At 61.9% G+C, this 26462-nt stretch overlaps 2 protein-coding genes across 2 annotated transcripts; both read right to left on the bottom strand.

Moving 5' to 3' along the window:
- Positions 1-1271: 1271 nt before the first annotated feature.
- SCRT1 (scratch family transcriptional repressor 1) lies at positions 1272-6708 on the bottom strand. Its single transcript, XM_062602426.1, has 2 exons — positions 6589-6708; positions 1272-2005 (listed from the first exon to the last, which is right to left on the bottom strand). The coding sequence occupies exons 1-2, from the start codon at positions 6698-6700 to the stop codon at positions 1275-1277; spliced, it is 843 nt and encodes a 280-aa protein (XP_062458410.1). The 5' UTR covers positions 6701-6708; the 3' UTR covers positions 1272-1274.
- A 4708-nt stretch (positions 6709-11416) lies between these two features.
- Positions 11417-25835, bottom strand: LOC134155336 (F-box/LRR-repeat protein 6-like). Its single transcript, XM_062602427.1, has 6 exons — positions 25688-25835; positions 23534-23616; positions 21124-21361; positions 17484-17715; positions 12227-12430; positions 11417-11582 (listed from the first exon to the last, which is right to left on the bottom strand). The coding sequence occupies exons 1-6, from the start codon at positions 25833-25835 to the stop codon at positions 11417-11419; spliced, it is 1071 nt and encodes a 356-aa protein (XP_062458411.1).
- Between the last annotated feature and the right edge of the window lie 627 nt (positions 25836-26462).

Genomic DNA, 26462 nt, shown 5'->3' on the forward strand with positions numbered 1-26462 from the left:
TGGCATTGAGTACTGTTGGGTGCCGATGGATGCCGTTGGGTCCCGTTGAGTGCCGTTGGGTGCTGATGGATGCCGTTGAGTGCCGTTGGGTGCTGATGGATGCCGTTGGGTACCATTGAGTGCCGCTGGGTGCTGCTGAGCGCCGTTGGCTGCGTTGGATGCTGTCGAGCACCAATGGGTGCCGTTGGGTGCCGATGGATGCCGTTGGGTACCGCTGAGTGCTGTTGGGTGCTGTTGAGCGCCGTTGAGTGCTGTTGGCTGCGTTGGATGCTGTTGAGAGCCGTTGGATGCCATTGGGTGCTGATGGATGTTGTTGGGTGCCATTGAGTGCCATCGGGTGCTGTCGAGCGCTGTTGGCTATGTTGGATGCTGTCAAGCACTACTGGGTGCCGTTGGGTGCTGATGGATGCCGATGGATGCCGTTGGGTCCCGTTGAGTGCCACCGGGTCCTGTTGAGCTCGTTGGGTGCCAATGGATGCCGTTGGGTCCCGTTGAGTGCCACTGGGTGCCGTTGAGTGCTGTTGGCTGCGTTGGGTGCTGTTGAGCGCCGTTGTGTGCAGTTGGGTGCCAATGGATGCCGTTGGGTCCCGTTGAGTGCCACCGGGTGCCGTTGAGCGCCGTTGGCTGCGTCGGGTGCTGTTGAGCGCCGTTGTGTGCAGTTGGGTGCCAATGGATGCCGTTGGGTCCCGTTGAGTGCCACCGGGTGCCATTGAGCGCCGTTGGCTGCGTCGGGTGCTGTTGAGTGCAGTTGGGTGCCGATGGATGCTGTTGGGTCCCGTTGAGTGCCACTGGGTCCTGTTGAGTGCCATTGAGTGCCGTTGGGTGCCGATGGATGCCGTTGGGTCCCGTTGAGTGCCACCGGGTGCCATTGAGCGCCGTTGGCTGCGTCGGGTGCTGTCGAGCGCCGTTGGGTGCCGATGGATGCCGTAGGGTCCTGTTGAGTGCCACCGGGTGCCGTTGAGCGCCGTTGGCTGCGTTGGGTGCTGTCGAGCGCCGTTGGGTGCCGATGGATGCCGTTGGGTCCCTTTAAGTGCCACCGGGTGCCGTTGAGTGCCGTTGGCTGCGTCGGGTGCTGTCGAGCGCCGTTGGGTGCCGATGGATGCCGTTGGGTCCCGTTGAGTGCCACCGGGTGCTGTCGAGCGCCGTCGGGCGCCATCGGATGCCGTTGGGTGTCATTGGGTGAGGTCGATCTCACCTCGCCCCCCCACCCTCCTCCACCCCCCACACCCCCAGCCCCTCACCCCCCCCCCCCACCACCTTCTCCCCCCCCCATCTCAGGGCGGAAGGGGACTGAGCGGGGTCCCGGCGCCCTTGAAGCAGGCGGACTCGTAGTGCTTGTTGAGATAGGACTTGAGGGCGAAGGTCTTGCTGCAACGCTTGCACTTGAAGTGCTTGAAGGCCGAGTGGGTCTGCATGTGGGCGCGCAGGTTGGAGCGGTCGGCGAAGGCCTTGCCGCAGTGGGCGCAACCGAAGGGTTTCTCGCCGGTGTGCGAGCGCATGTGGCCCTGCAGCAACCAGGGCCGGCTGAAGGCTTTGCCGCACACGTCGCATTTGTGCTTGAGGTCGTGCGTGAGGAGATGCATGGCCATGGCCGGCATGGAGACGTAAACCTTGCCGCACGTCGGGCATTTCTTGGCCATCTTGCTATCCAAACTGCGATGGGTTTGCTTGTGCCGGCTCAGGTTGGACGACGTGGCGTAGGTCTTACCGCACTCGCCGCACGCGTGCCGTTGGAGGCTCCGCGGTGACGCCGATGACGACGCCGATGCTGCCGTTGTTGATGCCGATGTCTTCCTCCGGGACCTCCCGTCCGTGATGAAGAAGGCGTCCACGGCGTAGCCTTCGCTCACGGCCGCGTCGCCGTTGATGTAACCCCCGGCCAGGCCCGAGTGGGGGCTGTCGGGGGGATCCGAGTCCCCCCCGCCGTAAAGGGCCGAGGGCGACGGCACCTTCAGCGCCCCGGGGCCCGTGTACCCCGATGGGGCCATGTAGTCGCTGAGGTACCCTGGGGGGGGGAAAGGGGGGGGATGATGGGGGGCGGGATAGGGGGGGAGGAAGAGATGGGAGACTCGGTTAGGGATGCGCTGGCTGCGAGGAGGAAACAAGGGCGGGGGGGGACACACGGACCTGCACTGGCTCCTGACTGTCCCTGCCCCATTCCTGCCTCAGCTCTGCCCCATCCCTGCCCCATTCCTGCCCCATCCCTGCCCCATTCCTGCCCCATCTCTGCCCCATTCCTGCCTCATCTCTGCCCCCTTCCTGCCTCATCTCTGTCCCCTTCCTGCCTCATCTCTGCCCCATCCCTGCCCCATTCCTGCCTCAGCTCTGCCCCCTTCCTGCCTCAGCTCTGCCCCCTTCCTGCCTCAGCTCTGCCCCATCCCTGCCCAATTCCTGCCTCATTTCTGCCCCATTCCTGCCTCATCTCTGCCCAATTCCTGCCTCATTTCTGCCCCATTCCTGACTCATCTCTGTCCAATTCCTGCCCTGTCCCTGGCCCATTCCTGTCTCATCCCTGCCCCATCCCTGCCCCATTCCTGCCCTGTCCCTGCCCCATTCCTTCCTCTTCCCTACCCATCCCTGTTTCCATCCCTGCCCGCAGTTCCCATCCTTATCCCCATCCTTTCCCCTGCCCCATCCCTGCCTGTCCCTTCCCATCCCTGCCCCCAGTCCCATTTCTCCCTGTCCCCACTGCCCGTCTCTGCCCCCATCCCTGCCCGCAGGTCCCCTCCTTATCCCCATCCCTTCCCCTATCCCCATCCCTGCCCGCAGCTCCTTGTCCCGCTCCCTGTCCTCATCCCTGCTGTAGACCCCATCCCTGTCCCCATCCCTGTCCCTTCCCTTCTACTTTCCCTTGTCCCCATCATTTCCCTTGTCCCTGGCCCCATCCCGGTCCCTGCCTGCATCCCTTCCCTTGTCCCCTTCCCCATCCCTGCCCCTGCCTCCATCGCTGCCCTTTCCCTTCTCCCTTCTCCCCATCACTTCCCTTGTCCCTGGCCCCATCCCGGTCCCTGTCCTTTCCCTTCTCCCTGCCTGCATCCCTGCCCTTGTCCCTCTCCCCATCCCTGCTCTCAGCCCCCATCCCCTCCTGCATCCCTATCCCCGTCCCTTCCCTTGTCCCCATCCCTTCCCTTGTCCCTGTCCCCATCCCGGTCCCTGTCCTTTCCCTTCTCCCTGCTTGCATCCCTGCCCTTGTCCTTGTCCCCATCCCTACCCTCGGTCCCCATCATCCCCACCTCCATCCCTGTCCCTGTCCCCACCTGCATCCCTGTCCCCATCCCTTCCCTTGTCCCTGGCCCCATCCCGGTCCCCATCTGCATCCCTGCCCTTGTCCTTGTCCCCATCCCTGCCCGTGGTCCCCATCCCGTCCTGCATCCCTGTTCCCGTCCCTTCCCTTGTCCCCATCACTTCCCTTGTCCCTGGCCCCATCCCGGTCCCCATCTGCATCCCTGCCCGTGGTCCCCATCCCGTCCTGCATCCCTGTCCCTGTCCCCTCCTGCATCCCTGTTCCCGTCCCTTCCCTTGTCCCTGTCCCCATCCCAGTCCCTGTCCTTTCCCCTGTCCCTCCTGCATCCCTGCCCTTGTCCTTGTCCCCATCCCTGCCCTCGGTCCCAATCATCCCCTCCTGCATCCCTGTTCCCGTCCCTTCCCTTGTCCCCATCCCTTCCCTGGTCCCTGTCCCCATCCCGGTCCCTGTCCTTTCCCCTGTCCCTCCTGCATCCCTGCCCTTGTCCCTGCCTTCATCCCTGCCCTCGGTCCCCATCATCCCCTCCTGCATCCCTGTTCCCGTCCCTTCCCTTGTCCCCATCACTTCCCTTGTCCCTGGCCCCATCCCGGTCCCCATCTGCATCCCTGCCCTTGTCCTTGTCCCCATCCCTGCCCGTGGTCCCCATCATCCCCTCCTGCATCCCTGTCCCCTCCTGCATCCCTGTTCCCGTCCCTTCCCTTGTTCCCAGCACTTCCCTTGTCCCTGTCCCCATCCCGGTCCCCGTCTGCATCCCTGCCCTTGTCCCTGTCCCCATCCCTGCCCTCGGTCCCCATCATCCCCTCCTGCATCCCTGGCCCTGGCCCTGCCCGCAGTCCCCTGTTCCCATCCCTTCCCTTCTCCCCATCACTTCCCTTGTCCCTGTCCCCATCCTGGTCCCTGTCCTTTCCCCTGTCCCTCCTGCATCCCTGCCCTTGTCCTTGTCCCCATCCCTGCCCGTGGTCCCCATCATCCCCTCCTGCATCCCTGTCCCTATCCCTGCCTCCAGACCCCTGTCCCCGTCCCTTCCCCTGTCCCCATCACTTCCCTTGTTCCTGTCCCCATCCCGGTCCCTGCCAGCAGCCCCTTCCCTGCCTGCATCCCAGCCCTTGTTCCTGTCCCATCCCTGCCCTTGTCCCTGCCTGCATCCCTGCCTGCATCCCTGCCCTTCTCCCCGTCCCCATCCCTGCCCGTAGCCCCCATCCCGGTCCCCATCTGCATCCCTGCCCTTCTCCCTGTCCCCATCCCTGCCCGTAGCCCCCATCATCCCCTCCTGCATCCCTCTTCCCGTCCCTTCCCTTCTCCCCATCACTTCCCTTCTCCCTGTCCCCATCCCTGTCCGTAGCCCCCATCCCCTCCTTCATCCCTGTTCCCGTCCCTTCCCTTGTCCCCATCACTTCCCTTGTTCCTCGCCCCATCCCGGTCCCTGTCCTCAACTCCTTGTCCTTGTCCCCATCTCTGCCTGTGGTCCCCATCCCTGTCCCTGTCCCTGCCTGCATCCCTGCCCTTGTTCCTGTCCCCATCCCTGCCTGTGGTCCCCATCCCCTCCTGCATCCCTGTTCTCGTCCCTTCCCTTCTCCCCAGCACTTCCCTTGTCCCTGGCCCCATCCCGGTCCCCATCTGCATCCCAGCCCTCGTCCTTGTCCCCATCCCTGCCCGTGGTCCCCATCATCCCCTCCTGCATCGCTGTCCCTGTCCCCTCCTGCATCCCTGTTCCCGTTCCTTCCCTTGTCCCCATCACTTCCCTTGTCCCTGTCCCCATCCTGGTCCCTGTCCTTTCCCCTGTCCCTCCTGCATCCCTGCCCTTGTCCCTGTCCCCATCCCTGCCCGTGGTCCCCATCCCCTCCTGCATCCCTGTCCCTGTCCCTGCCTGCAGACCCCTGCACCCCTCCTTTCCCTTGTCCCCATCCCTTCCCTTGTCCTTGTCCCCATCCCTGCCCGTGGTCCCCATCACTTCCCTTGTCCCCATCACTTCCCTTCTCCCTGTCCCCATCGTGGTCCCTGTCCTTTCCCCTGTCCCTGCCTGCATCCCTGCCCTTGTCCCTCTCCCCATCCCTGCTCTCAGCCCCCATCCCTGCCTGCATCCCTGTTCCCGTCCCTTCCCTTGTCCCCATCACTTCCCTTGTTCCTGTCCCCATCCCGGTCCCTACCCTCAGCCCCTTCCCCTGCCTGCATCCCAGCCCTTGTTCCTGTCCCCATCTCTGCCCTTGTCCCTGCCTGCATCCCTGCCCTTCTCCCCGTCCCCATCCCTGCCCGTAGCCCCCATCCCCTCCTGCATCCCTGTCCCTATCCCTGCCTGCATCCCCGTCCCCATCCCTTCCCTTGTCCCTGGCCCCATCCCGGTCCCTCTCCTTTCCCTTGTCCCTGCCTTCATCCCTGCCCTTGTCCCTGTCCCCATCCCTGCCCGTGGTCCCCAGCATCCCTGCCTGCATCCCCATCCCCATCCCTGCATCCCCATCCCTATCCCCATCCCCATCCCTATCCCTCCATCCCCATCCCCATCCCTATCTCCATCCCCATCCCTGCCCCCACCTCCACCCCCTCCCCACCCCATTCCCCCCCCGTTTTCCCCCTCCCCATCCCGTTCCCTCCCTCTCAAGGTCACCCCGGCCGCCGGTTCGCTGCCGGTTACGCAACGCGCCGCAGCCGCCGCACCGGGAACGGCTCCCCCCCCCCCCCCCCCCCCCCCCCCCCCCCCCCCCCCCCCCCCCCCCCCCCCCCCCCCCCCCCCCCCCCCCAACCCCCCCCCCCAACCCCCCTTTCCCTGCACAAAGGCCGCGACCGGCACCGCTATCGCGACAGAGCAGCGCCCGCCCGCACACAAAAGGCTCCCCCCCCCCCCCATTCCCGTTCCCGTTCCCGTTTGCTCCCAATCCCGTTCTCTCCGCTCCCGTTCCCGTTCTCTCTGTTCCCATTCCCGTTTCTCCGCTCCCGTTCCCGTTCGTTCCCGTTCCCGTCCCCGTTCGTTCCCGTTCCCGTTCCCGTTCCCTCTGTTCCCGTTCCCATTCGCTCCCGTTCCCGTTCTCTCTGTTCCCGTTCTCTCTGTTCCCGTTCCCATTCGCTCCCTTTCCCGTTCTCTCCTCTCCCGTTCCCGTTCGCTCCCGTTCCCGTTCTCTCCGCTCCCTTTCCCGTTCTCTCCACTCCCGTTCCCGTTCCCGTTCGCTCCCTTTCCCGTTCTCTCCGCTCCCGTTCCCGTTCCCGTTCGCTCCCATTCCCGTTCCCGTTCTCTCCTCTCCCGTTCCCCTTCGCTCCCGTTCCCGTTCTCTCCGCTCCCGTTCCCGTCCCCGTTCGCTCCCGTTCGCTCCCGTTCGCTCCCGTTCCCGTCCCCGTTCCCGTTCCTCGCCCACCTTTGCCGTGCAAACGGGAGCCGAGCTCGGGCCGGTTCCTGCCGTAGGGAGCCGCGATTCCAGCCGGGAAATCATCGCCCTTCACCTTCTTGACGAGGAAGGAGCGGGGCATGGCCACAAAGGGGGGGGCACCCCCCGTTTTTTTGGGGGGGGGGGGGGGGAACGGAGCCTTTGTGCCTCGACCCCCCCCCCGCCGTGGGGCAAGAGCCGGGGGGGGGCCCCGTCGTTTTTTTGGGGGGGGGGGGGGGGGGGTCCCCGTTCAGCACCGGGGACAGAAAGGGGGTGGGGGGGTGGGGGTGGGGGGTGGGGAACGGAGCCCCCCGTGGGTCCCGTTCAGCACCGGCGGCGGGGACAGCTCCGGAGCCCGCCGGAGGAGGGGGGCGGGGTTAAAGGAGGAGGGGGCGGGGTCGAGGGCGGGGCTTGGAGGAGGAGGCAGCGACTGAGAGCGGCGGCGGCGGCGACCGGTTATAACGGGGATGGGGGGGGATGGGGGGGGGGGGGAGGGGGAGGAGCTTGGGGGGGGGAGGGGAAAGGGGAGGAGATTGGGGAGGGGGAGGGGAAAGGGGAGGGAGGGGGAAACCCGGGGGGGGGGGGAGGGGAATCCCGGGAAAGCCCCTTGGGGAGAGGAGGGGGATGGGGGGGGGGGGGATGGATGTGAATGCTCGTTAGCATCTCATTAGCATCTCATTAGCATCTCGTTAGCGTGGGGGGTTGTGGGGAGGGAAGGGGGGGGGTGTGCAACTGCGGGAGGGGGGGTTGGCTATGGGGTGCTGGGGGTGCCCCATTGAAGACTGAGGGTGCCCCATTGAGCTCTGAGGCTGCCCCACTGAGCTCTGAGGCTGCCCCATTGAGCTCTGAGGCTGCCCCATTGATCCCTGAGGCTGCCCCATTGAGCCCTGAGGCTGCCCCATTGAGGCCTGACCCTGCCCCATTGAGCCCTGAAGCTGCCCCATTGAGCTCTGAGGCTGCCCCACTGAGCCCTGAGGTTGCCCCATTGAGCTCTGAGGCTGCCCCATTGAGCCCTGAAGCTGCCCCATTGAGCTCTGAGGCTGCCCCATTGAGCCCTGAGGGTGCCCCATTGAGCCCTGAGGCTGCCCCATTGAAGACTGAGGGTGCCCCATTGAGGCCTGAGGCTGCCCCATTGAAGACTGAGGCTGCCCCATTGAGCTCTGAGGGTGCCCCATTGAGCCCTGAAGCTGCCCCATTGAGGCCTGAGGCTGCCCCATTGAGCCCTGAGGCTGCCCCATTGAAGAATGAGGCTGCCCCATTGAGGCCTGCAGCTGCCCCATTGAGCTCTGAGGCTGCTCCATTGAGCCCTGAAGCTGCCCCATTGAGCTCTGAGGCTGCCCCATTGAAGACTGAGGGTGCCCCATTGAGGCCTGAGCCTGCCCCATTGAGCCCTGAAGCTGCCCCATTGAGCTCTGAGGCTGCCCCATTGAGGCCTGAGCCTGCCCCATTGAGCTCTGAGGCTGCCCCATTGAAGACTGAAGCTGCCCCATTGAGCTCTGAGGCTGCCCCATTGAGGCCTGAGGGTGCCCCATTGAGCCTTGAGGCTGCCCCATTGAGCCCTGAAGCTGCCCCATTGAGCTCTGAGGCTGCCCCATTGAGGCCTGAGCCTGCCCCATTGAGGCCTGAGGCTGCCCCATTGAGGCCTGAGGCTGCCCCATTGAGGCCTGAGCCTGCCCCATTGAGCCCTGAGGCTGCCCCATTGAGGCCTGAGGGTGCCCCATTGAGGCCTGAGGCTGCCCCATTGAGCTCGGAGGTTGCACCTCCAACCCTGAAGCTGCCCAATGGGGTGCCGGGGTTGACCAATGGGGTTCAGGGGCTCCCCCATAGGGTGCTGAAGCCGTCCAATGGGGTGTTGAAGCTGCCCAATGGGGTGCTGATGCTGCCCAATGGGGTGCCGGTGTTGACCAATGGGGTTCAGGGGTTACCCCATAGGGTGCTGATGCTGCCCAATGGGGTGCTGAACCTGCCCAATGGGGTGCTGGGGTTGACCAATGGGGTTCAGGGGCTCCCCCATAGGGTGCTGATGCTGCCCAATGGGGTGCCGGCATTGACCAATGGGGTTCAGGGGCGCCCCCATAGGGTGCTGAAGCTGCCCAATGGGGTGCTGATGCTGCCCAATGGGGTGCCAGCATTGACCAATGGGGTTCAGGGGCTCCCCCAGAGGGTGCTGATGCTGCCCAATGGGGTGCTGATGCTGCCCAATGGGGTGCTGTTGCTGACCAATGGGGTTCAGGGGCGCCCCCATAGGGTGCTGAAGCCGCCCAATGGGGTGTTGAAGCTGCCCAATGGGGTGCCGGCATTGACCAATGGGGTTCAGGGGCGCCCCCATAGGGTGCTGATGCTGCCCAATGGGGTGCTGAAGCTGCCCAATGGGGTGTTGAAGCTGCCCAATGGGGTGCCGGCATTGACCAATGAGGTTCAGGGGCTCCCCCATAGGGTGCTGAAGCCGCCCAATGGGGCGCAGCGCTTGCGGGTGCAGCTGGGGTGGGGGCGGGGCTAATTAGCCCTTTAATGAGCGCCCCCCGGCCCCAGCTGCTCCCCCCTCATTAAGGGTCATTAATATGCAAATGGCTTCGGCTGCTGCCAGGCGCGACCCCACGTGACCCCTCGGGGGCGGGGTCACGTGTGGGGTGGAAGAGGCTTTATTGTGTGGGGCACCCCATAGATGGGGGGGATATGGGGGGGATATGGGGGGGGGGCTCCACATTGAGGGCTCATTGGGGAGCCCCTCTTGGGGTGTCCTCATTGGTTGAGCTCCATGGAGAGGGGCTCCTCATGGGGTGGCTCCTCATTGGGTGGCTCCTCATTGGGTGGCTCCTCATTGGTTGAGCTCCACGTTGAGTCGTTCCCCATTGGGTGGCTCCTCATTGGTTGACTCCTCATTGGGTGGCTCCTCATTGGTCGAGCTCCACGTTGAGGGGCTCCTCATTGGTCAAGCTCCATGTTGAGGGGCTCCCCATTGGTTGAGCTCCTCATTGGGTGGCTCCTCACTGGGGGCTCCTCATTGGTCGAGCTCCACGTTGAGGGGCTCCCCATTGGGTGGCTCCTTACTGGGGGGCTCCTCATTGGTCGAGCTCCACATTGAGGGGCTCCTCATTGGTTGGCTTCTTATTGAGGGGCTCCTCATTGGTCGAGCTCCACATTGAGGGTCTCCCCATTGGGTGGCTCCTTATTGGCGGCTCCTCATTGGTCGGGTCCTTATTGGGGGGCTCCTCATTGGTCGAGCTCCACGTTGAGGGGCTCCCCATTGGGTGGCTCCCCATTGGGTGACTCCTTATTGGGGGGCTCCTCATTGGTCGAGCTTCACATTGAGGAGCTCCTCATTGGGTGACTCCTCACTGGGGGCTCCTCATTGGTCGAGCTCCACATTGAGGAGCTCCTCATTGGGTGACTCCTCACTGGGGGCTCCTCATTGGTTGAGCTCCACATTGAGGGGATCCTCATTGGTCAAGCTCCACGTTGAGGGGCTCCCCATTGGGTGGCTCCTTATTGGGTGGCTCCTCATTGGTCGAGCTCCACATTGAGGGGCTCCTCATTGGTTGAGCTCCCCACTGGGTGGCTCCTCATAGGGGGCTCCTCATTGGTTGAACTCCACGTTGAGGGGCTCCTCATTGGGTGGCTCTTCACTGGGGGCTCCTCATTGGTTGGACTCTACATTGAGGGGCTCCCCATTGGTTGAGCTCCCCATTGGGTGGCTCCTCATTGGGGGCTCCTCATTGGTCGAGCTCCGTGTTGAGGGGCTCCCCATTGGTTGTCTTCTTATTAGGGGGCTCCTCATTGGTTGGACTCCACATTGAGGGGCTCCCCATTGGGTGGCTCCTTACTGGGGGTCTCCTCATTGGTCGAGCTCCACGTTGAGGGGCTCCCCATTGGGTGGCTCCTCATCGGGGGCTCCTCATTGGTCAAGCTCCACATTAGGGGGCTCCTCATTGGGTGGCTCTTTGTTGGGGGCCTCCTTATTGGGGGGGGCTCCTCATTCGTGGGGGCTCCTCATTGGGTGGCTCCACTCTGGGGGGGGAGCTCCACACTGGGGGGCTCTTCATTGGCCAATCCACTTTGGGGGGCTTCTCATTGGTCAAGCTCCATGTTGGGGGGCTCCACATTGGGGGGCTCCTCATTGGTCAAGCTCCATGCTGGGGGGGTCCTCATTGGGTTGCTCATTGAATGGTTCCTTATTGGGGCCTCCACACTGGGGGGCTCCTCATTGGTCAAGCTCCATGTTGGGGGGCTCCTCATTGGTCAAGTTCCATGTTGGGGGGCTCCTCATTGGTCAAGCTCCATGTTGGGGGGCTCCTCATTGGTCAAGTTCCATGTTGGGGGGCTCCTCATTGGTCAAGCTCCACGCTGGGGGCTTCTCATTGGCCAAGCTCCATGTTGGGGGTTCCACATTGGGGGGCTCCTCATTGGTCAAGCTCCATGCTGGGGGGGTCCTCATTGGGTTGCTCATTGAATGGTTCCTTATTGGGGCCTCCACACTGGGGGGCTCCTCATTGGTCAAGCTCCATGTTGGGGGGCTCCTCATTGGTCAAGTTCCATGTTGGGGGGCTCCTCATTGGTCAAGCTCCATGTTGGGGGGCTCCTCATTGGTCAAGTTCCATGTTGGGGGGCTCCTCATTGGTCAAGCTCCACGCTGGGGGCTTCTCATTGGCCAAGCTCCATGTTGGGGGTTCCACATTGGGGGGCTCCTCATTGGTCAAGCTCCATGCCGGGGGGCTCCTCATTGGGTTGCTCATTGAATGGCTCCTCATTGGGGTGCTCCTCAGTGGGGTCTCCACGTTGGGGAGCTCCTCATTGGTCAAGCTCCACGTTGGGGAGCTCCTCATTGGTCAAGCTCCATGTTGGTGTTCTCCTCATTGGGTGGCTTCTCATTGGGTGTTTCCTCATTGGGTGCCCCCTCACTGGGTGGCTTCTCATTGGGTGCCCCCTCATTGGGTGGCTTCTCATTGGGTGGCTTCTCATTGGGTATTTCCTCATTGGATGCCCCCCTTATTGGATGCCCCCTCACTGGTTGCCCCCTCATTGGCTGCACCCTGAATGGGTGTCCCCTCATTGGGTGTCCCCTCAATGGATGGCCCCTCATTGGTTGCCCTCTCATTGGGTGTTTCCTCATTGGGCGCTCTCTCATTGGCTCCCCCCTCAATGGGTAACCACTGAATGGGTGCCTCCTCATTGGGTGTCCCCTCGATGGATGCGCCCTCATTGGTTGCTCTCTCATTGGGTGCCCACTCATTGGCTGTCTCTTCATCGGTTGCCCCCTCATTGGGTAGCCCCTGAATGGGTGCCTACTCATTGGTTGCTCTCTCATTGGTTGCCTACTCATTGGTTGCTTTCTCATTGGTTGCTCTCTCATTGGTTGCCTACTCATGGGTTGCCTACTCATTGGTTGCTTTCTCATTGGTTGCTCTCTCATTGGTTGCCTACTCATTGGTTGCCTACTCATTGGTTGCCCCTCACTGGTTGCCTACTCATTGGTTGCTCTCCCATTGGTTGCCTACTCATTGGTTGCCCCCTCATTGGTTGCCTACTCATTGCTTGCTCTGTCATTGGTTGCCTACTCATTGGTTGCTCTCCTATTGGTTGTCCCCTCATTGGTTGCCTACTCATTGGTTGCCCCTCATTGGTTGCCTACTCATTGGTTGCCTCCTCATTGGCTGCCCCCTCGTTGGCCGCCCCCTCATTGGCCGCCTCCTCGTCGGGGGCCAGCCCCGCCATGACCCTCAGGCAGCGCCGGACCTCGCGCCGGCCCCGGTGCGCGCGCTTGGTGCCGCGGGGCAGGCGCCGGCACCCGGAGAGCTCCAGGAAGGAGAGGGCAGGGCAGGAGCGCAGCAGGACACTGGGGGGGGTTGGGGGGCACCGTGAGAGACCCCCATTGACCCCCATTGACACCATTGACCCCCATTGATCCCCATTGATCCCCATCGACACCGTTGATCCCCATTGACACCATTGATCCCCATCGACACCATTGATCCCCATTGATCCCCATTGACACCATTGACCCCCATTGATCCCCATTGACACCATTGACCCCCATTGATCCCCACTGACACCATTGACACCATCGACACCATTGATCCCCATCGACACCATTCATCCCCATTGATCCCCATCGACACCACTGATCCCCATTGATCCCCATCGACACCACTGATCCCCATTGATCCCCATTGACACCATTGATCCCCTTTGATCCCCATTGACACCATTGATCCCCATTGATCCCCATTGACACCATTGATCCCCATTGATCCCCATTGACACCATTGATCCCCATTGACACCATTGATCCCCTTTGATCCCCATTGACACCATTGATCCCCATTGATCCCCATCAACACCATTGATCCCCATTGACACCACTGATCCCCATCGACACCATTGATCCCCATTGATCCCCATTGACACCGTTGATCCCCATTGACCCCCATTGACACCATTGATCCCCATTGACACCATTGATCCCCATTTATCCCCATTGATCCCCATTGACACCATTGATCCCCATTGATCCCCATTGACACCATTGATCCCCATTGACACCATCGACACCATTGATCCCCATTGATCCCCACTGACACCATTGATCCCCATTGACACCATTGATCCCCATTTATCCCCATTGATCCCCATTGACACCACTGATCCCCATTGACACCACTGATACCATTGATCCCCACTGACACCATTGACCCCCATTGACACCCAGTGACACCCTTTGCCCCCGTTGCCCCCCCATTGCTCCCATTGACCTCCATTGACGCCCATTAGCCCCACTGATCACCACTGCTCCCATCCATTGTTCCCCATTGCCCCCCATTGCAACCTTTGAACCCCATTGATCCCCATTGACACCCAGTGACACCCGTTGCCCCCGTTGCCCCCCATTGACCTCCATTGATGCCCACTGACCCCATTGACCACCACTGCTCCCACTGATCCCCATTGCCCCCCATTGCAACCTTTGAACCCCATTGATCCCCATTGACACCCAGTGACATCCTTTGCCCCTGTTGCCCCCCCATTGCTCCCATTGACGCCCATTGACCACCACTGCTTCCATTGATCCCCACTGCCCCCCATTGCAAGCTTTGAACCCCACTGATCCCCACTGACACCCAGTGACAACCTTTGCCCGTTGCCCCCCATTGCTCCCATTGACCTCCATTGCCCCCCACTGACCCCCCATTGCTCCCATTGCCCCCCCATTGACCCCATTGCCCTCATTGATCCCCATTGACACCATCGCCCCCCACTGCAACCTTTGAACCCCATTGATCCCCACTGACATCCAGTGACACCCATTGCCTCTGTTGCCCCCCCTTTGCTCCCATTGACCTCCATTGAACCACACTGACCCCCCCATTGCCCCCATTGCCCCCATTGCTCCCATTGCCCCCCCATTGCCCTCATTGATCCCCATTGACACCATCGCCCCCCATTGCAACCTCTGAACCCCATTGATCCCCACTGACATCCAGTGACACCCTTTGCCCCCATTGCCCCTCCGTTGACCTCAATTGCCCCCCAATGACCCCACATTGACCCCCATTGATCCCCACTGACACCATGGACCCCCACTGCAACCTTTGAACCCCACTGATCCCCATTGTCACCCAGTGACACCCATTGCCCCCGTTGCCCCCCATTGCTCCCATTGACCTCCATTAATTCCCATTGACCTCATTGACCACCACTGCTCCCATTGATCCCCATTGCCCCCCATTGCAACCTTTGAACCCCACTGATCCCCACTGACACCCTTTGCCCCCCGTTGCCCCATGGCTCCCATTGACGTCCATTGACCCCATTGATCACCACATCTCCCATTGATCCCCATTGCCCCCCATTGCAACCTTTGAACCCCATTGATCCCCATTGACACCCAGTGACACCCGTTGCGCCCCCATTGCTCCCATCGACCTCCATTGCCCCTCAATGACCTCCCATTGCCCCCACTGATCCCCATTGACACCATGGCCCCCCATTGCAACCTTTGAACCCCATTGATCCCCGATGACATCCAGTGACACCCTTTGCCTCCATTGCCCCTCCGTTGACCTCCATTGCCCCCCATTGACCACCACTGCCCCCATTCCCCCCATTGGCCCCCATTGCCCCAATGCTCACCTGAGCCCTCGGGCGCTGACCTTGGTGCTGGCCAGGTTGAGGGCTCCCCATTGTCCTCATTGCCCCCCATTACCAATATTGCTCCCCATTACCGCCCATTGCCATTATACCATTACCCCCCATTGCCCCCATTACAGCCATTCCCCCCCATTGCCCCCATTGACACCCATTCCTCCCACTGGCCCCCTTTCACCCCCATTACTCCCCATGCTAACCTGAGCCCACGGGCGCTGACCTTGGCTCCCTATTGTCCTCATTGCCCCCATTGCCCCCATTCCCCCCATTGATCCCCATTGCCCCCCTTGTCCTCCATTAACCCCATTGCCCCCCATTGCTCAGTGCTCACCTGAGCCCTCGGGCGCTGACTTTGGTGCTGGCCAGGTTGAGGGCTCCCCATTGCCCCCAATTGACCCCATTGCCCCCATTGCCCCCCATTGATCCCCATTGCCCCCCATTGCCCCCATTGCCCCCCATTGCCCCCCATTGCCCCGGTGCTCACCTGAGCCCTCGGGCGCTGACCTTGGTGCTGGCCAGGTTGAGGGCTCCCCATTGCCCCCCATTGCCCCCATTCCCCCCATTGATCCCCATTGTCCCCATTGCCCCCCATTGCCCCCCATTGCCCCCCATTGCCCCAGTGCTCACCTGAGCCCTCGGGCGCTGACCTTGGTGCTGGCCAGGTTGAGGGCTCCCCATTGCCCCCCATTGCCCCCATTCCCCCCATTGATCCCCATTGCCCCCATTGCCCCCCATTACCCCCATTGCCCCCCATTGCCCCGGTGCTCACCTGAGCCCTTGGGCGCTGACCTTGGTGCTGGCCAGGTTGAGGGCTCCCCATTGCCCCCCATTGCCCCCACTGTCCCCATTCCCCCCATTGATCCCCATTGCCCCCCTTGTCCCCCATTACCCCCATTGCCCCCCATTGACCCCATTCCCCCCATTGATCCCCATTGCCCCCCATTGCCCCCATTGATCCCCATTACCCCCATTGCCCCCATTCCCTCCAATGATCCCTATTACCCCCATTGCCCCCCATTGCCCCAGTGCTCACCTGAGCCCTCGGGCGCTGACCTTGGTGCTGGCCAGGTTGAGGGCTCCCCATTGCCCCCCATTGCCCCCATTGCCCCCATTCCCCCCATTGATCCCCATTGCCCCACTGCTCACCTGAGCCCTCGGGCGCTGACCTTGGTGCTAGCCAGGTTGAGGGTTCCCCATTGCCCCCCATTGCCCCCATTGATCCCCATTGCCCCCATTGATCCCCATTGCCCCCATTCCCCCCATTGATCCCCATTCCCCCCATTGATCCCCATTGCCCCCCATTGCCCCGGCGCTCACCTGAGCCCTCGGGCGCTGACCTTGGTGCTGGCCAGGTTGAGGGCTCCCCATTGCCCCCCATTGCCCCCATTCCCCCCATTGATCCCCATTGTCCCCATTGCCCCCCATTGCCCCCCATTGCCCCCCATTGCCCCAGTGCTCACCTGAGCCCTCGGGCGCTGACCTTGGTGCTGGCCAGGTTGAGGGCTCCCCATTGCCCCCCATTGCCCCCATTCCCCCCATTGATCCCCATTGCCCCCATTGCCCCCCATTACCCCCATTGCCCCCCATTGCCCCGGTGCTCACCTGAGCCCTTGGGCGCTGACCTTGGTGCTGGCCAGGTTGAGGGCTCCCCATTGCCCCCCATTGCCCCCACTGTCCCCATTCCCCCCATTGATCCCCATTGCCCCCCTTGTCCCCCATTACCCCCATTGCCCCCCATTGACCCCATTCCCCCCATTGATCCCCATTGCCCCCCATTGCCCCCATTGATCCCCATTACCCCCATTGCCCCCATTCCCTCCAATGATCCCTATTACCCCCATTGCCCCCCATTGCCCCAGTGCTCACCTGAGCCCTCGGGCGCTGACCTTGGTGCTGGCCAGGTTGAGGGCTCCCCATTGCCCCCCATTGCCCCCATTGCCCCCATTCCCCCCATTGATCCCCATTGCCCCACTGCTCACCTGAGCCCTCGGGCGCTGACCTTGGTGCTAGCCAGGTTGAGGGTTCCCCATTGCCCCCCATTGCCCCCATTGATCCCCATTGCCCCCATTGATCCCCATTGCCCCCATTCCCCCCATTGATCCCCATTCCCCCCATTGATCCCCATTGCCCCCCATTGCCCCGGCGCTCACCTGAGCCCTCGGGCGCTGACCTTGGTGCTGGCCAGGTTGAGGGCTCCCCATTGTCCTCATTGCCCCCCATTACCCCCAATGTCCCCTATTGCCCCCATTATTCCCATTGACCCATTGAACCCCATTCCCCCCATTGATCCCCATTGCCCCCCTTGTCCCCCATTACCCCCATTCCCCCCATTGCCCCCATTACCCCCATTGTCCCCCATTACCCCCATTGCCCCCCATTGCCCCGGTGCTCACCTGAGCCCTTGGGCGCTGACCTTGGTGCTGGCCAGGTTGAGGGCTCCCCATTGCCCCCCATTGCCCCCATTCCTCCCATTGATCCCCATTGCCCCCCATTGCCCCCACTGCCCCCATTGATCCCCATTGCCCCCCTTGTCCCCCATTACCCCCATTGCCCCCCATTGCCCCCAATTGCCCCGGTGCTCACCTGAGCCCTTGGGCGCTGACCTTGGTGCTGGCCAGGTTGAGGGCTCCCCATTGCCCCCCATTGCCCCCATTGCCCCCATTGATCCCCATTGCCCCCCTTGTCCCCCATTCCCCCCATTGATCCCCATTGCCCCCATTGCCCCCCATTGCCCCGGCGCTCACCTGAGCCCTCGGGCGCTGACCTTGGTGCTGGCCAGGTTGAGCGCCCTCAGCGGCGCGTCGGGGCCCAGCGCGGCCATGGCCTGGGCCAGATCCTGCTCCTCGAAGCTGCGGGCGCTGAGGTCCAGGTCCCGCAGGCTCCGGCGCCATCTATGGGTCAGGGCGGCGCTGCCCCGCGAGAGGCGAGGGAGCTGCTCCGCGCCCCCCGGCAGCCCCAGCCAGAGCAGCTCCAGCTCTATGGGGAGGAAGAGGAGGGGAAGGGGCGGGGTCAATGGGGCGGAGTCAATGGGGTGTGGGGAATGGGCCATGGGGTGATATGGGGTGGCCAACGTGGCATGGAATGACATTGGGTGACACGGGATCGACCCAATATGGCATGGAATGGCAGGAGTCAACATGGCATGAGCCAACATCACATGAGCCAACAGGGCATGAGCCAACATGGCATGACCAACATCACATGACCCAACATGGCGTGGTCAACATCACATGACCCAACAGGACATGACCCAACATGGCATGAACCAACATCACATGAGCCAACAGGGCATGAACCAACATGGCGTGACCAACATCACATGACCCAACATGGCGTGGCCAACATCACATGACCCAACAGGGCATGACCCAACAAGGCATGAACCAACATCACATGAGCCAACAGGGCATGAACCAACATGGCGTGACCAACATCACATGACCCAACATGGCGTGGCCAACATCACATGACCCAACAGGGCATGAGCCAACATGGCGTGACCAACATCACATGAGCCAACATGGCGTGGCCAACATCACATGACCCAACAGGGCATGAGCCAACATGGCGTGACCAACATCACATGAGCCAACAAGGCATGAGCCAACATGGCGTGGCCAACATCACATGACCCAACAGGACATGACCCAACATGGCATGAACCAACATCACATGAGCCAACAGGGCATGAGCCAACATGGCGTGACCAACATCACATGAGCCAACATGGCGTGGCCAACATCACATGACCCAACATGGCGTGGCCAACATCACATGACCCAACAGGACATGACCCAACATGGCATGAACCAACATGGCATGAACCAACACCACATGAACCAACAGGGCATGAGCCAACATGGTGTGGCCAACATCACATGACCCAACAGGACATGACCCAACATGGCATGAACCAACATCACATGAGCCAACAGGGCATGAGCCAACATGGCGTGACCAACATCACATGAGCCAACATGGCGTGGTCAACATCACATAACCCAACATGGCGTGGCCAACATCACATGACCCAACAGGACATGACCCAACATGGCATGAACCAACATCACATGAGCCAACAGGGCATGAGCCAACATGGCGTGACCAACATCACATGAGCCAACATGGCGTGGTCAACATCACATAACCCAACATGGCGTGGCCAACATCACATGACCCAACAGGACATGACCCAACATGGCATGAACCAACATCACATGAGCCAACAGGGCATGGGCCAACATGGCGTGACCAACATCACATGAGCCAACATGACGGGGCCAACACCACATGACCCAACAGGACATTACCCAACATGGCATGAGCCAACATGGCATGGCCAACATCACGTGACCCAACACGGCATGGCCAACATCACATGAGCCAACATGGCGTGGCCAACATCACATGACCCAACAGGACATGACCCAACATGGCATGAACCAACACCACATGAACCAACAGGGCATGAGCCAACATGGCGTGGCCAACATCACATGAGCCAACATGGCGGGGCCAACATCACATGACCCAACAGGACATGACCCAACATGGCATGAACCAACATCACATGAGCCAACAAGGCATGAGCCAACATGGCGTGGCCAACATCACATGACCCAACATGGCATGAACCAACATGGCATGGCCAACATCACGTGACCCAACATGGCGTGGCCAACATCACATGACCCAACATGGCATGAACCAACATCACATGAGCCAACAAGGCATGAGCCAACATGGCATGGCCAACATCACATGACCCAACACGACGTGACCCAACATGACATGAGCCAACGTGGGATGATGCATGTCACATGACCCAACATGACATGGCCAACATCACATGACCCAACATGACATGACCCAACTTGGCATGACCCAACATGACATGAGCCAGTATCACATGACCAACATCCCATGAGCCAACATGACATGACCAACATCACATGACCCAACATCACGACCCAATATCACATGGCCGACATGACCCAACATCACATGACCACGCATGGCATGACCCAACATGACATGAGCCAGTATCACATGACCAACATCCCATGAGCCGACATGACCGACATGACCAACGTGACACGATCACACATCACATGACCCAACACGACATGACCCACCATCATGTGCCCACCATCACATGACCCAAGACACACCCCACCATCACATGACCCAACATTGACACACCCCACCATCACACGCCTCACCATCACATGACCAACATGACACGCCCCATCACATGACCCAACAAGACACGCCCCACCATCACATGACCCACCATCATGTGCCCACCATCACATGACCAACAAGACACGCCCCACCATTACATGCCTCACCATCACATGACCCAGCATTGACACACCCCACCATCACATGACCCAACAAGACACGCCCCACCGTGCCCACCATCACATGACCCAAGACACGTGCCACCATCACATGACCCACCATCACGTGCCTCACCATCACATGACCCAACAAGACACGCCCCACCATCAGATGACCCAACAAGACACGCCTCACCATCACATGACCCAACATTGACACACCCCACCATCACATGACCCAACAAGACACGCCCCCACCGTGCCCACCATCACATGACCCAAGACACGCGCCACCATCACATGACCAACAAGACACGCGCCACCATCACATGACCCAACAAGACACGCCTCACCATCACATGACCCAGCATTGACACACCCCAGCATCACATGACCCAACAAGACACGCCCCACCATCACATGACCCAGCATTGACACACCCCAGCATCACATGACCCAACAAGACACGCCCCACCATCACATGACCAACAAGACACGCCCCACCATCACATGACCCAACAAGACACGTCTCACCATCACATGACCCAGCATTGACACACCCCACCATCACATGACCCAACAAGACACGCCCCCACCATGCCCACCATCACATGACCATCACGTGCCTCACCATCACATGACCCACCATCATGCGCCTCACCATCACATGACCCAACAAGACACGCTCCACCATCACGTGTCTCACCATCACATGATCAACAAGACACGCCCCACCATCACATGACCAACAAGACACGCCCCACCATCACATGACCCAACAAGACACGCCTCACCATCACATGACCCAGCATTGACACACCCCAGCATCACATGACCCAACAAGACACGCCCCACCATCACATGACCCAGCATTGACACACCCCACCATCACATGCCTACCATCACACGCCCCACCATCACGTGCCTCACCATCACATGACCAACAAGACACGCGCCACCATCACATGACCCAACTTCACACTCCGCCCCCCCCTCCCACGTGACCCTCCCAGCCACGCCCCCGCCCCGGTCACGTGCTCACCTGCCGGCAGCTCCAGCAGCGCTCCGGGGGTGATGCGCGCGCAGCCGCTCAGGTCGAGAGTGCGCAGGCGCGGGGCCGCGCGCAGGAGGCGGCGCAGGAGCCAATCGGTGACGCCGGAGCCGGCGTCGGGGCCGCGCCCGCCCAATCGGAGCTCGCGAAGGGCCCGGAAGGGGCGGGGCGGGGGGGGAGGGGGAGCCCCGCAGGGGGGGGAGAAGGAGAGAGCCTGGAGGTGGAGAACCTGGGGGGGGGAGGGGAGGGTGAGAGGGTGAGGGGGGGGAGGGGATGGAGGTTATGGGGGGGTGGGGGGATGGGGCTATGGGGGATGGGGGGGAATGGGGGGATGGGATGGAGGTTATGGGGGGTGGGGGGATGGGGCTGGGGCTATGGGGGATGGGGGGGAATGGGGGGATGGGGGGATGGGGGGGGATTGGGGGAGGATGGGGGGGATGGGGATGGGGGTGATGGGGGGGAATGGGGTAGGGATGGGGAGGGGATTGGGGGGATGGGGGGTGGGGAGGATGAGGGGGGTTAGGGGGGGATGGAGTAGAATGGGGAGGGGATTGGGGGGATGGGCGAGATGGGGGGGGATGGGAATGGTGGGAATGGGATGGGGGGATGGGGGTATGGGATGGGGGAGGATGAGGGGGAATGGGGGGGATGGGGGAATTGGGGGAGGATGGGAGGGAATGGGGATGGGGGGCAATGGGGTAGGGATGGGGAGGGGATTGGGGGGATGGGAGGTGGGGGGATGGAGGTTATGGGGGGTGGGGGGATGAGGATGGGGGGAATGGGGGAATTGGGTGGGTGGGGGGACGGGGGAGATGGGATGGGAATGGGGGGGAATGGGATGGGGGGGATGGGGGAATTGGGGGAGGATGGGGGTGATGGGGGGCAATGGGTAGGAATGGGGATGGGGAGGGGATTGGGGGGGATGGGGGGTGGGGAGGATGAGGGGGGTTAGGGGGCATGTGGGGGGATGGGGGGTGGAAGGGGATGGGGGGGATGGGCAGGATTGGGGGGCATGGTGGACGATGGGGGGGACTGGGGGGGGATGGGGTCGGGATGGGAGGGGGTGGGGGGAATGTGGGGGGATGGGGAGGGATGGGGGGGAATGGGAGGGGATGGGGGGAAGGGCGGAGATGGGGGGGATGGGGAGGACGGATGGGGGGGAGGGGGTGAATGGGGTGGGATGGAGAGGTGGGGGATGGGGGAAAGGGGGGGGATGGGGGCGATTGGGGGGGGATGGGGGAGGGAATGGGGGGGGATGGGGATGGGAAAGGGGAATGGGGGGGATGGGGAAGGGATGGGGGGGGATGGGGGAGGGGGATGGGGGGGTGGGGGTGGGGTTTCTGGTGGGGGGCAATGGGGGCAATCCAGCTCCCCGGGGCCTGGGGGGAATGGGGGAGCGGGGCAATGGGGGGCAGCCCCCCAGGGGCATCCAGCTCCAGGGAGAGCAAATGGGGGCAGGCCCCGGCCTGGGGGGGGCAGTGGGGTCAGTGGGGGGGAATGGGGGGCAATGGGGGGCATTGGGGTCAATGGGGGTGCACAGGGGTCAATGGGGGGCAGTGGGGTCAATGGGGGCATTGGGGTCAATGGGGGGCATTGGGATCAATGGGGGTCAATGGGAGGGCATTGGGGTCAATGGGGGGCATTGGGGTCAATGGGGTTAATGGGGGGCATTGGGGTTAATGGGGAATGGGGTCAATGGGGGCAATGTGGGGTCAATGGGGGCAATGTGGGGCAATGGGTGTTAATGCAGCAATGTGGGGCAATGTGGGGCAATGTGGGGCAATGGGGTTCAATGGGGTTCAATGTGGGGCAATGTGGGTTCAATGGGGTTCAATGTGGGTTCAATGTGGGGCAATGTGGGTTCAATGGGGTTCAATGTGGGGCAATGTGGGGCAATGGGGTTCAATGTGGGGCAATGTGGGGTTCAATGTGGGGCAATGTGGGGCAATGTGGGGCAATGGGGGTTCAATGGGGTTCAATGGGGTTCAATGTGGGGCAATGGGGTTCAATGGGGTTCAATGTGGGTCAATGTGGGTCAATGGGGTTCAATGATGTTCAATGTGGGTCAATGGGGTTCAATGGGGTTCAATGTGGGGCAATGGGGTTCAATGGGGTTCAATGTGGGTCAATGTGGGGCAATGGGGGTTCAATGGGGTTCAATGGGGTTCAATGGGGTTCAATGGGGTTCAATGGGGTTCAATGTGGGGCAATGGGGTTCAATGTGGGGCAATGGGGTTCAATGTGGGGCAATGGGGTTCAATGGGGTTCAATGGGGTTCAATGGGGTTCAATGTGGGTTCAATGTGGGTCAATGGGGTTCAATGGGGTTCAATGTGGTTCAGTGGGGTTCAATGTTGTTCAATGGGGTTCAATGGGGGTCAATGTGGGTCAACCCCCCCCACCTGCAGCAGCGCCGCCTCCAGCATGGAGCAGAAGATCCCAAAGTGTTTGAAATTCCCGGTTCGGAGCGTGAGCTCCTCAATGGCTGCAAGGGGGCAGGGGGGCAATGGGGGGCAATGGGGGGCAATGGGGGCAATGGGGCAATGGGGGCAATGGGGGGCAATGGGGGGCTGTTGCTCTATGGGGCTGTTGCTCTATGGGGCTGTTGCTCTATGGGGTCAGGCTCTATGGGGTCAGGCTCTATGGGGCTGTTGCTCTATGGGTCAGGGCTCTATGGGGTCAGGCTCTATGGGTCAGGGCTCTATGGGGGCTCTATGGGTCAGGCTCTATGGGTCAGGGCTCTATGGGTCGGGGCTCTATGGGTCAGGCTCTATGGGTCAGGGCTCTATGGGTCAGGGCTCTATGGGTCAGGGCTCTATGGGTCAGGCTCTATGGGTCAGGGCTCTATGGGTCAGGCTCTATGGGTCAGGCTCTATGGGTCAGGGCTCTATGGGGTCAGGGCTCTATGGGTCAGGGCTCTATGGGGCTGTTGCTCTATGGGTTGGGCTCTATGGGGTCAGGCTCTATGGGTCAGGGCTCTATGGGTCAGGCTCTATGGGTCAGGCTCTATGGGTCAGGCTCTATGGGTCAGGCTCTATGGGTCAGGCTCTATGGGTCGGGGCTCTATGGGGTCAGGGCTCCATGGGTCGGGGCTCTATGGGCCGCTCTATGGGGCTGTTGCTCTATGGGGTCAGGCTCTATGGGTCGGGGCTCTATGGGTCAGGGCTCTATGGGTCAGGGCTCTATGGGGCGCTCTATGGGGCTGTTGCTCTATGGGGCGCTCCATGGGTCAGGCTCTATGGGTCAGGCTCTATGGGTCAGGGCTCTATGGGTCAGGGCTCTATGGGGCTGTCGCTCTATGGGTCAGGCTCTATGGGGCTGTTGCTCTATGGGGCGCTCCATGGGTCAGGCTCTATGGGTCAGGCTCTATGGGTCAGGGCTCTATGGGGCTGTTGCTCTATGGGTCAGGGCTCTATGGGTCGGGGCTCTATGGGTCAGGCTCTATGGGGCTGTTGCTCTATGGGTCAGGCTCTATGGGTCAGGGCTCTATGGGTCAGGCTCTATGGGGCTGTTGCTCTATGGGTCAGGCTCTATGGGTCAGGGCTCTATGGGTCAGGCTCAGGCTCTATGGGGCTGTTGCTCTATGGGTCAGGGCTCTATGGGTCAGGGCTCTATGGGTCAGGGCTCTATGGGGCTGTTGCTCTATGGGTCACGGCTCTATGGGTCAGGGCTCTATGGGTCAGGGCTCTATGGGGTCAGGGCTCTATGTGTCAGGGCTCTATGGGGCGCTCTATGGGGCCGGGGCTCTATGGGGCTGGGGCTCTATGGGGTCAGGCTCTATGGGTCAGGCTCTATGGGGCTGTTGCTCTATGGGTCAGGCTCTATGGGGTCAGGCTCTATGGGTCAGGCTCTATGGGTCAGGGCTCTATGGGTCAGGCTCTATGGGTCAGGGCTCTATGGGTCAGGCTCTATGGGTCAGGCTCCATGGGTCAGGCTCTATGGGTCAGGGCTCTATGGGTCAGGGCTCTATGGGTCAGGCTCAGGCTCTATGGGTCAGGGCTCTATGGGTCAGGCTCTATGGGTCAGGGCTCTATGGGTCAGGGCTCTATGGGTCAGGGCTCCATGGGTCAGGCTCTATGGGTCAGGCTCCATGGGTCAGGCTCTATGGGTCAGGGCTCTATGGGTCAGGGCTCTATGGGTCAGGCTCCATGGGTCAGGCTCTATGGGTCAGGCTCCATGGGTCAGGCTCTATGGGTCAGGGCTCTATGGGTCAGGGCTCTATGGGTCAGGGCTCCATGGGTCAGGGCTCTATGGGTCAGGCTCTATGGGTCAGGCTCCATGGGTCAGGGCACTATGGGTCAGGCTCTATGGGTCAGGCTCTATGGGTCAGGCTCTATGGGTCAGGGCTCTATGGGTCAGGCTCTATGGGTCAGGGCTCTATGGGTCAGGCTCTATGGGTCAGTCTCTATGGGTCAGGGCTCTATGGGTCAGGGCTCTATGGGTCAGTCTCTATGGGTCAGGGCTCTATGGGTCAGGGCTCTATGGGGCTGTTGCTCTATGGGGCACTCCATGGGTCAGGGCTCTATGGGTCAGGCTCCATGGGGCCGGGTCCTCACCAGCAGCATCGAAGTCCCCCCTCCATCGCTCCCCGGTGCTCGCGGCCTCGAGCTCCACGTGCAGGAGGGACGGGGCCAGGCCCAGGCGCAGCCAATGGGGGCCCTGGCGGAAGGGGCAGGAGGCCTGGAGGGAGCGGGGCTGCGCCATGGGGCTGGGGAGCTGTGGGGCAGAGAGCAACGGCAATGGGGCAGCTGTGGGGCAGGGAGCAACGGCAATGGGGCAGCTGTGGGGCAGGGAGCAACGGCAATGGGGCAGCTGTGGGGCAGAGAGGAACGGCAATGGGGCAGCTGTGGGGCAGAGAGGAACGGCAATGGGGCAGCTGTGGGGCAGAGAGGAACGGCAATGGGGCAGCTGTGGGGCAGGGAGGAACGGCAATGGGGCAGCTGTGGGGCAGAGAGCAACGGCACTGGGGCAGCTGTGGGGCAGAGAGCAACGGCAATGGGGCAGCTGTGGGGCAGGGAGGAACGGCAATGGGGCAGCTGTGGGGCAGGGAGCAACGGCAATGGGGCAGCTGTGGGGCAGGGAGGAACGGCAATGGGGCAGCTGTGGGGCAGGGAGCAACGGCAATGGGGCAGCTGTGGGGCAGGGAGGAACGGCAATGGGGCAGCTGTGGGGCAGGGAGCAACGGCAATGGGGAGCTGTGGGGCAGGGAGCAACGGCAATGGGGCAGCTGTGGGGCAGAGAGGAACAGCAATGGGGCAGCTGTGGGGCAGGGAGCAACGGCAATGGGGCAGCTGTGGGGCAGAGAGCAACGGCAATGGGGAGCTGTGGGGC

Source organism: Pezoporus occidentalis, unplaced genomic scaffold (genome assembly GCF_034315485.1).
Source record: "Pezoporus occidentalis ecotype Australia unplaced genomic scaffold, CSIRO_AGI_Poc_V1 ctg762, whole genome shotgun sequence".
NCBI classification, from domain to species: Eukaryota; Metazoa; Chordata; class Aves; order Psittaciformes; family Psittacidae; genus Pezoporus; species Pezoporus occidentalis.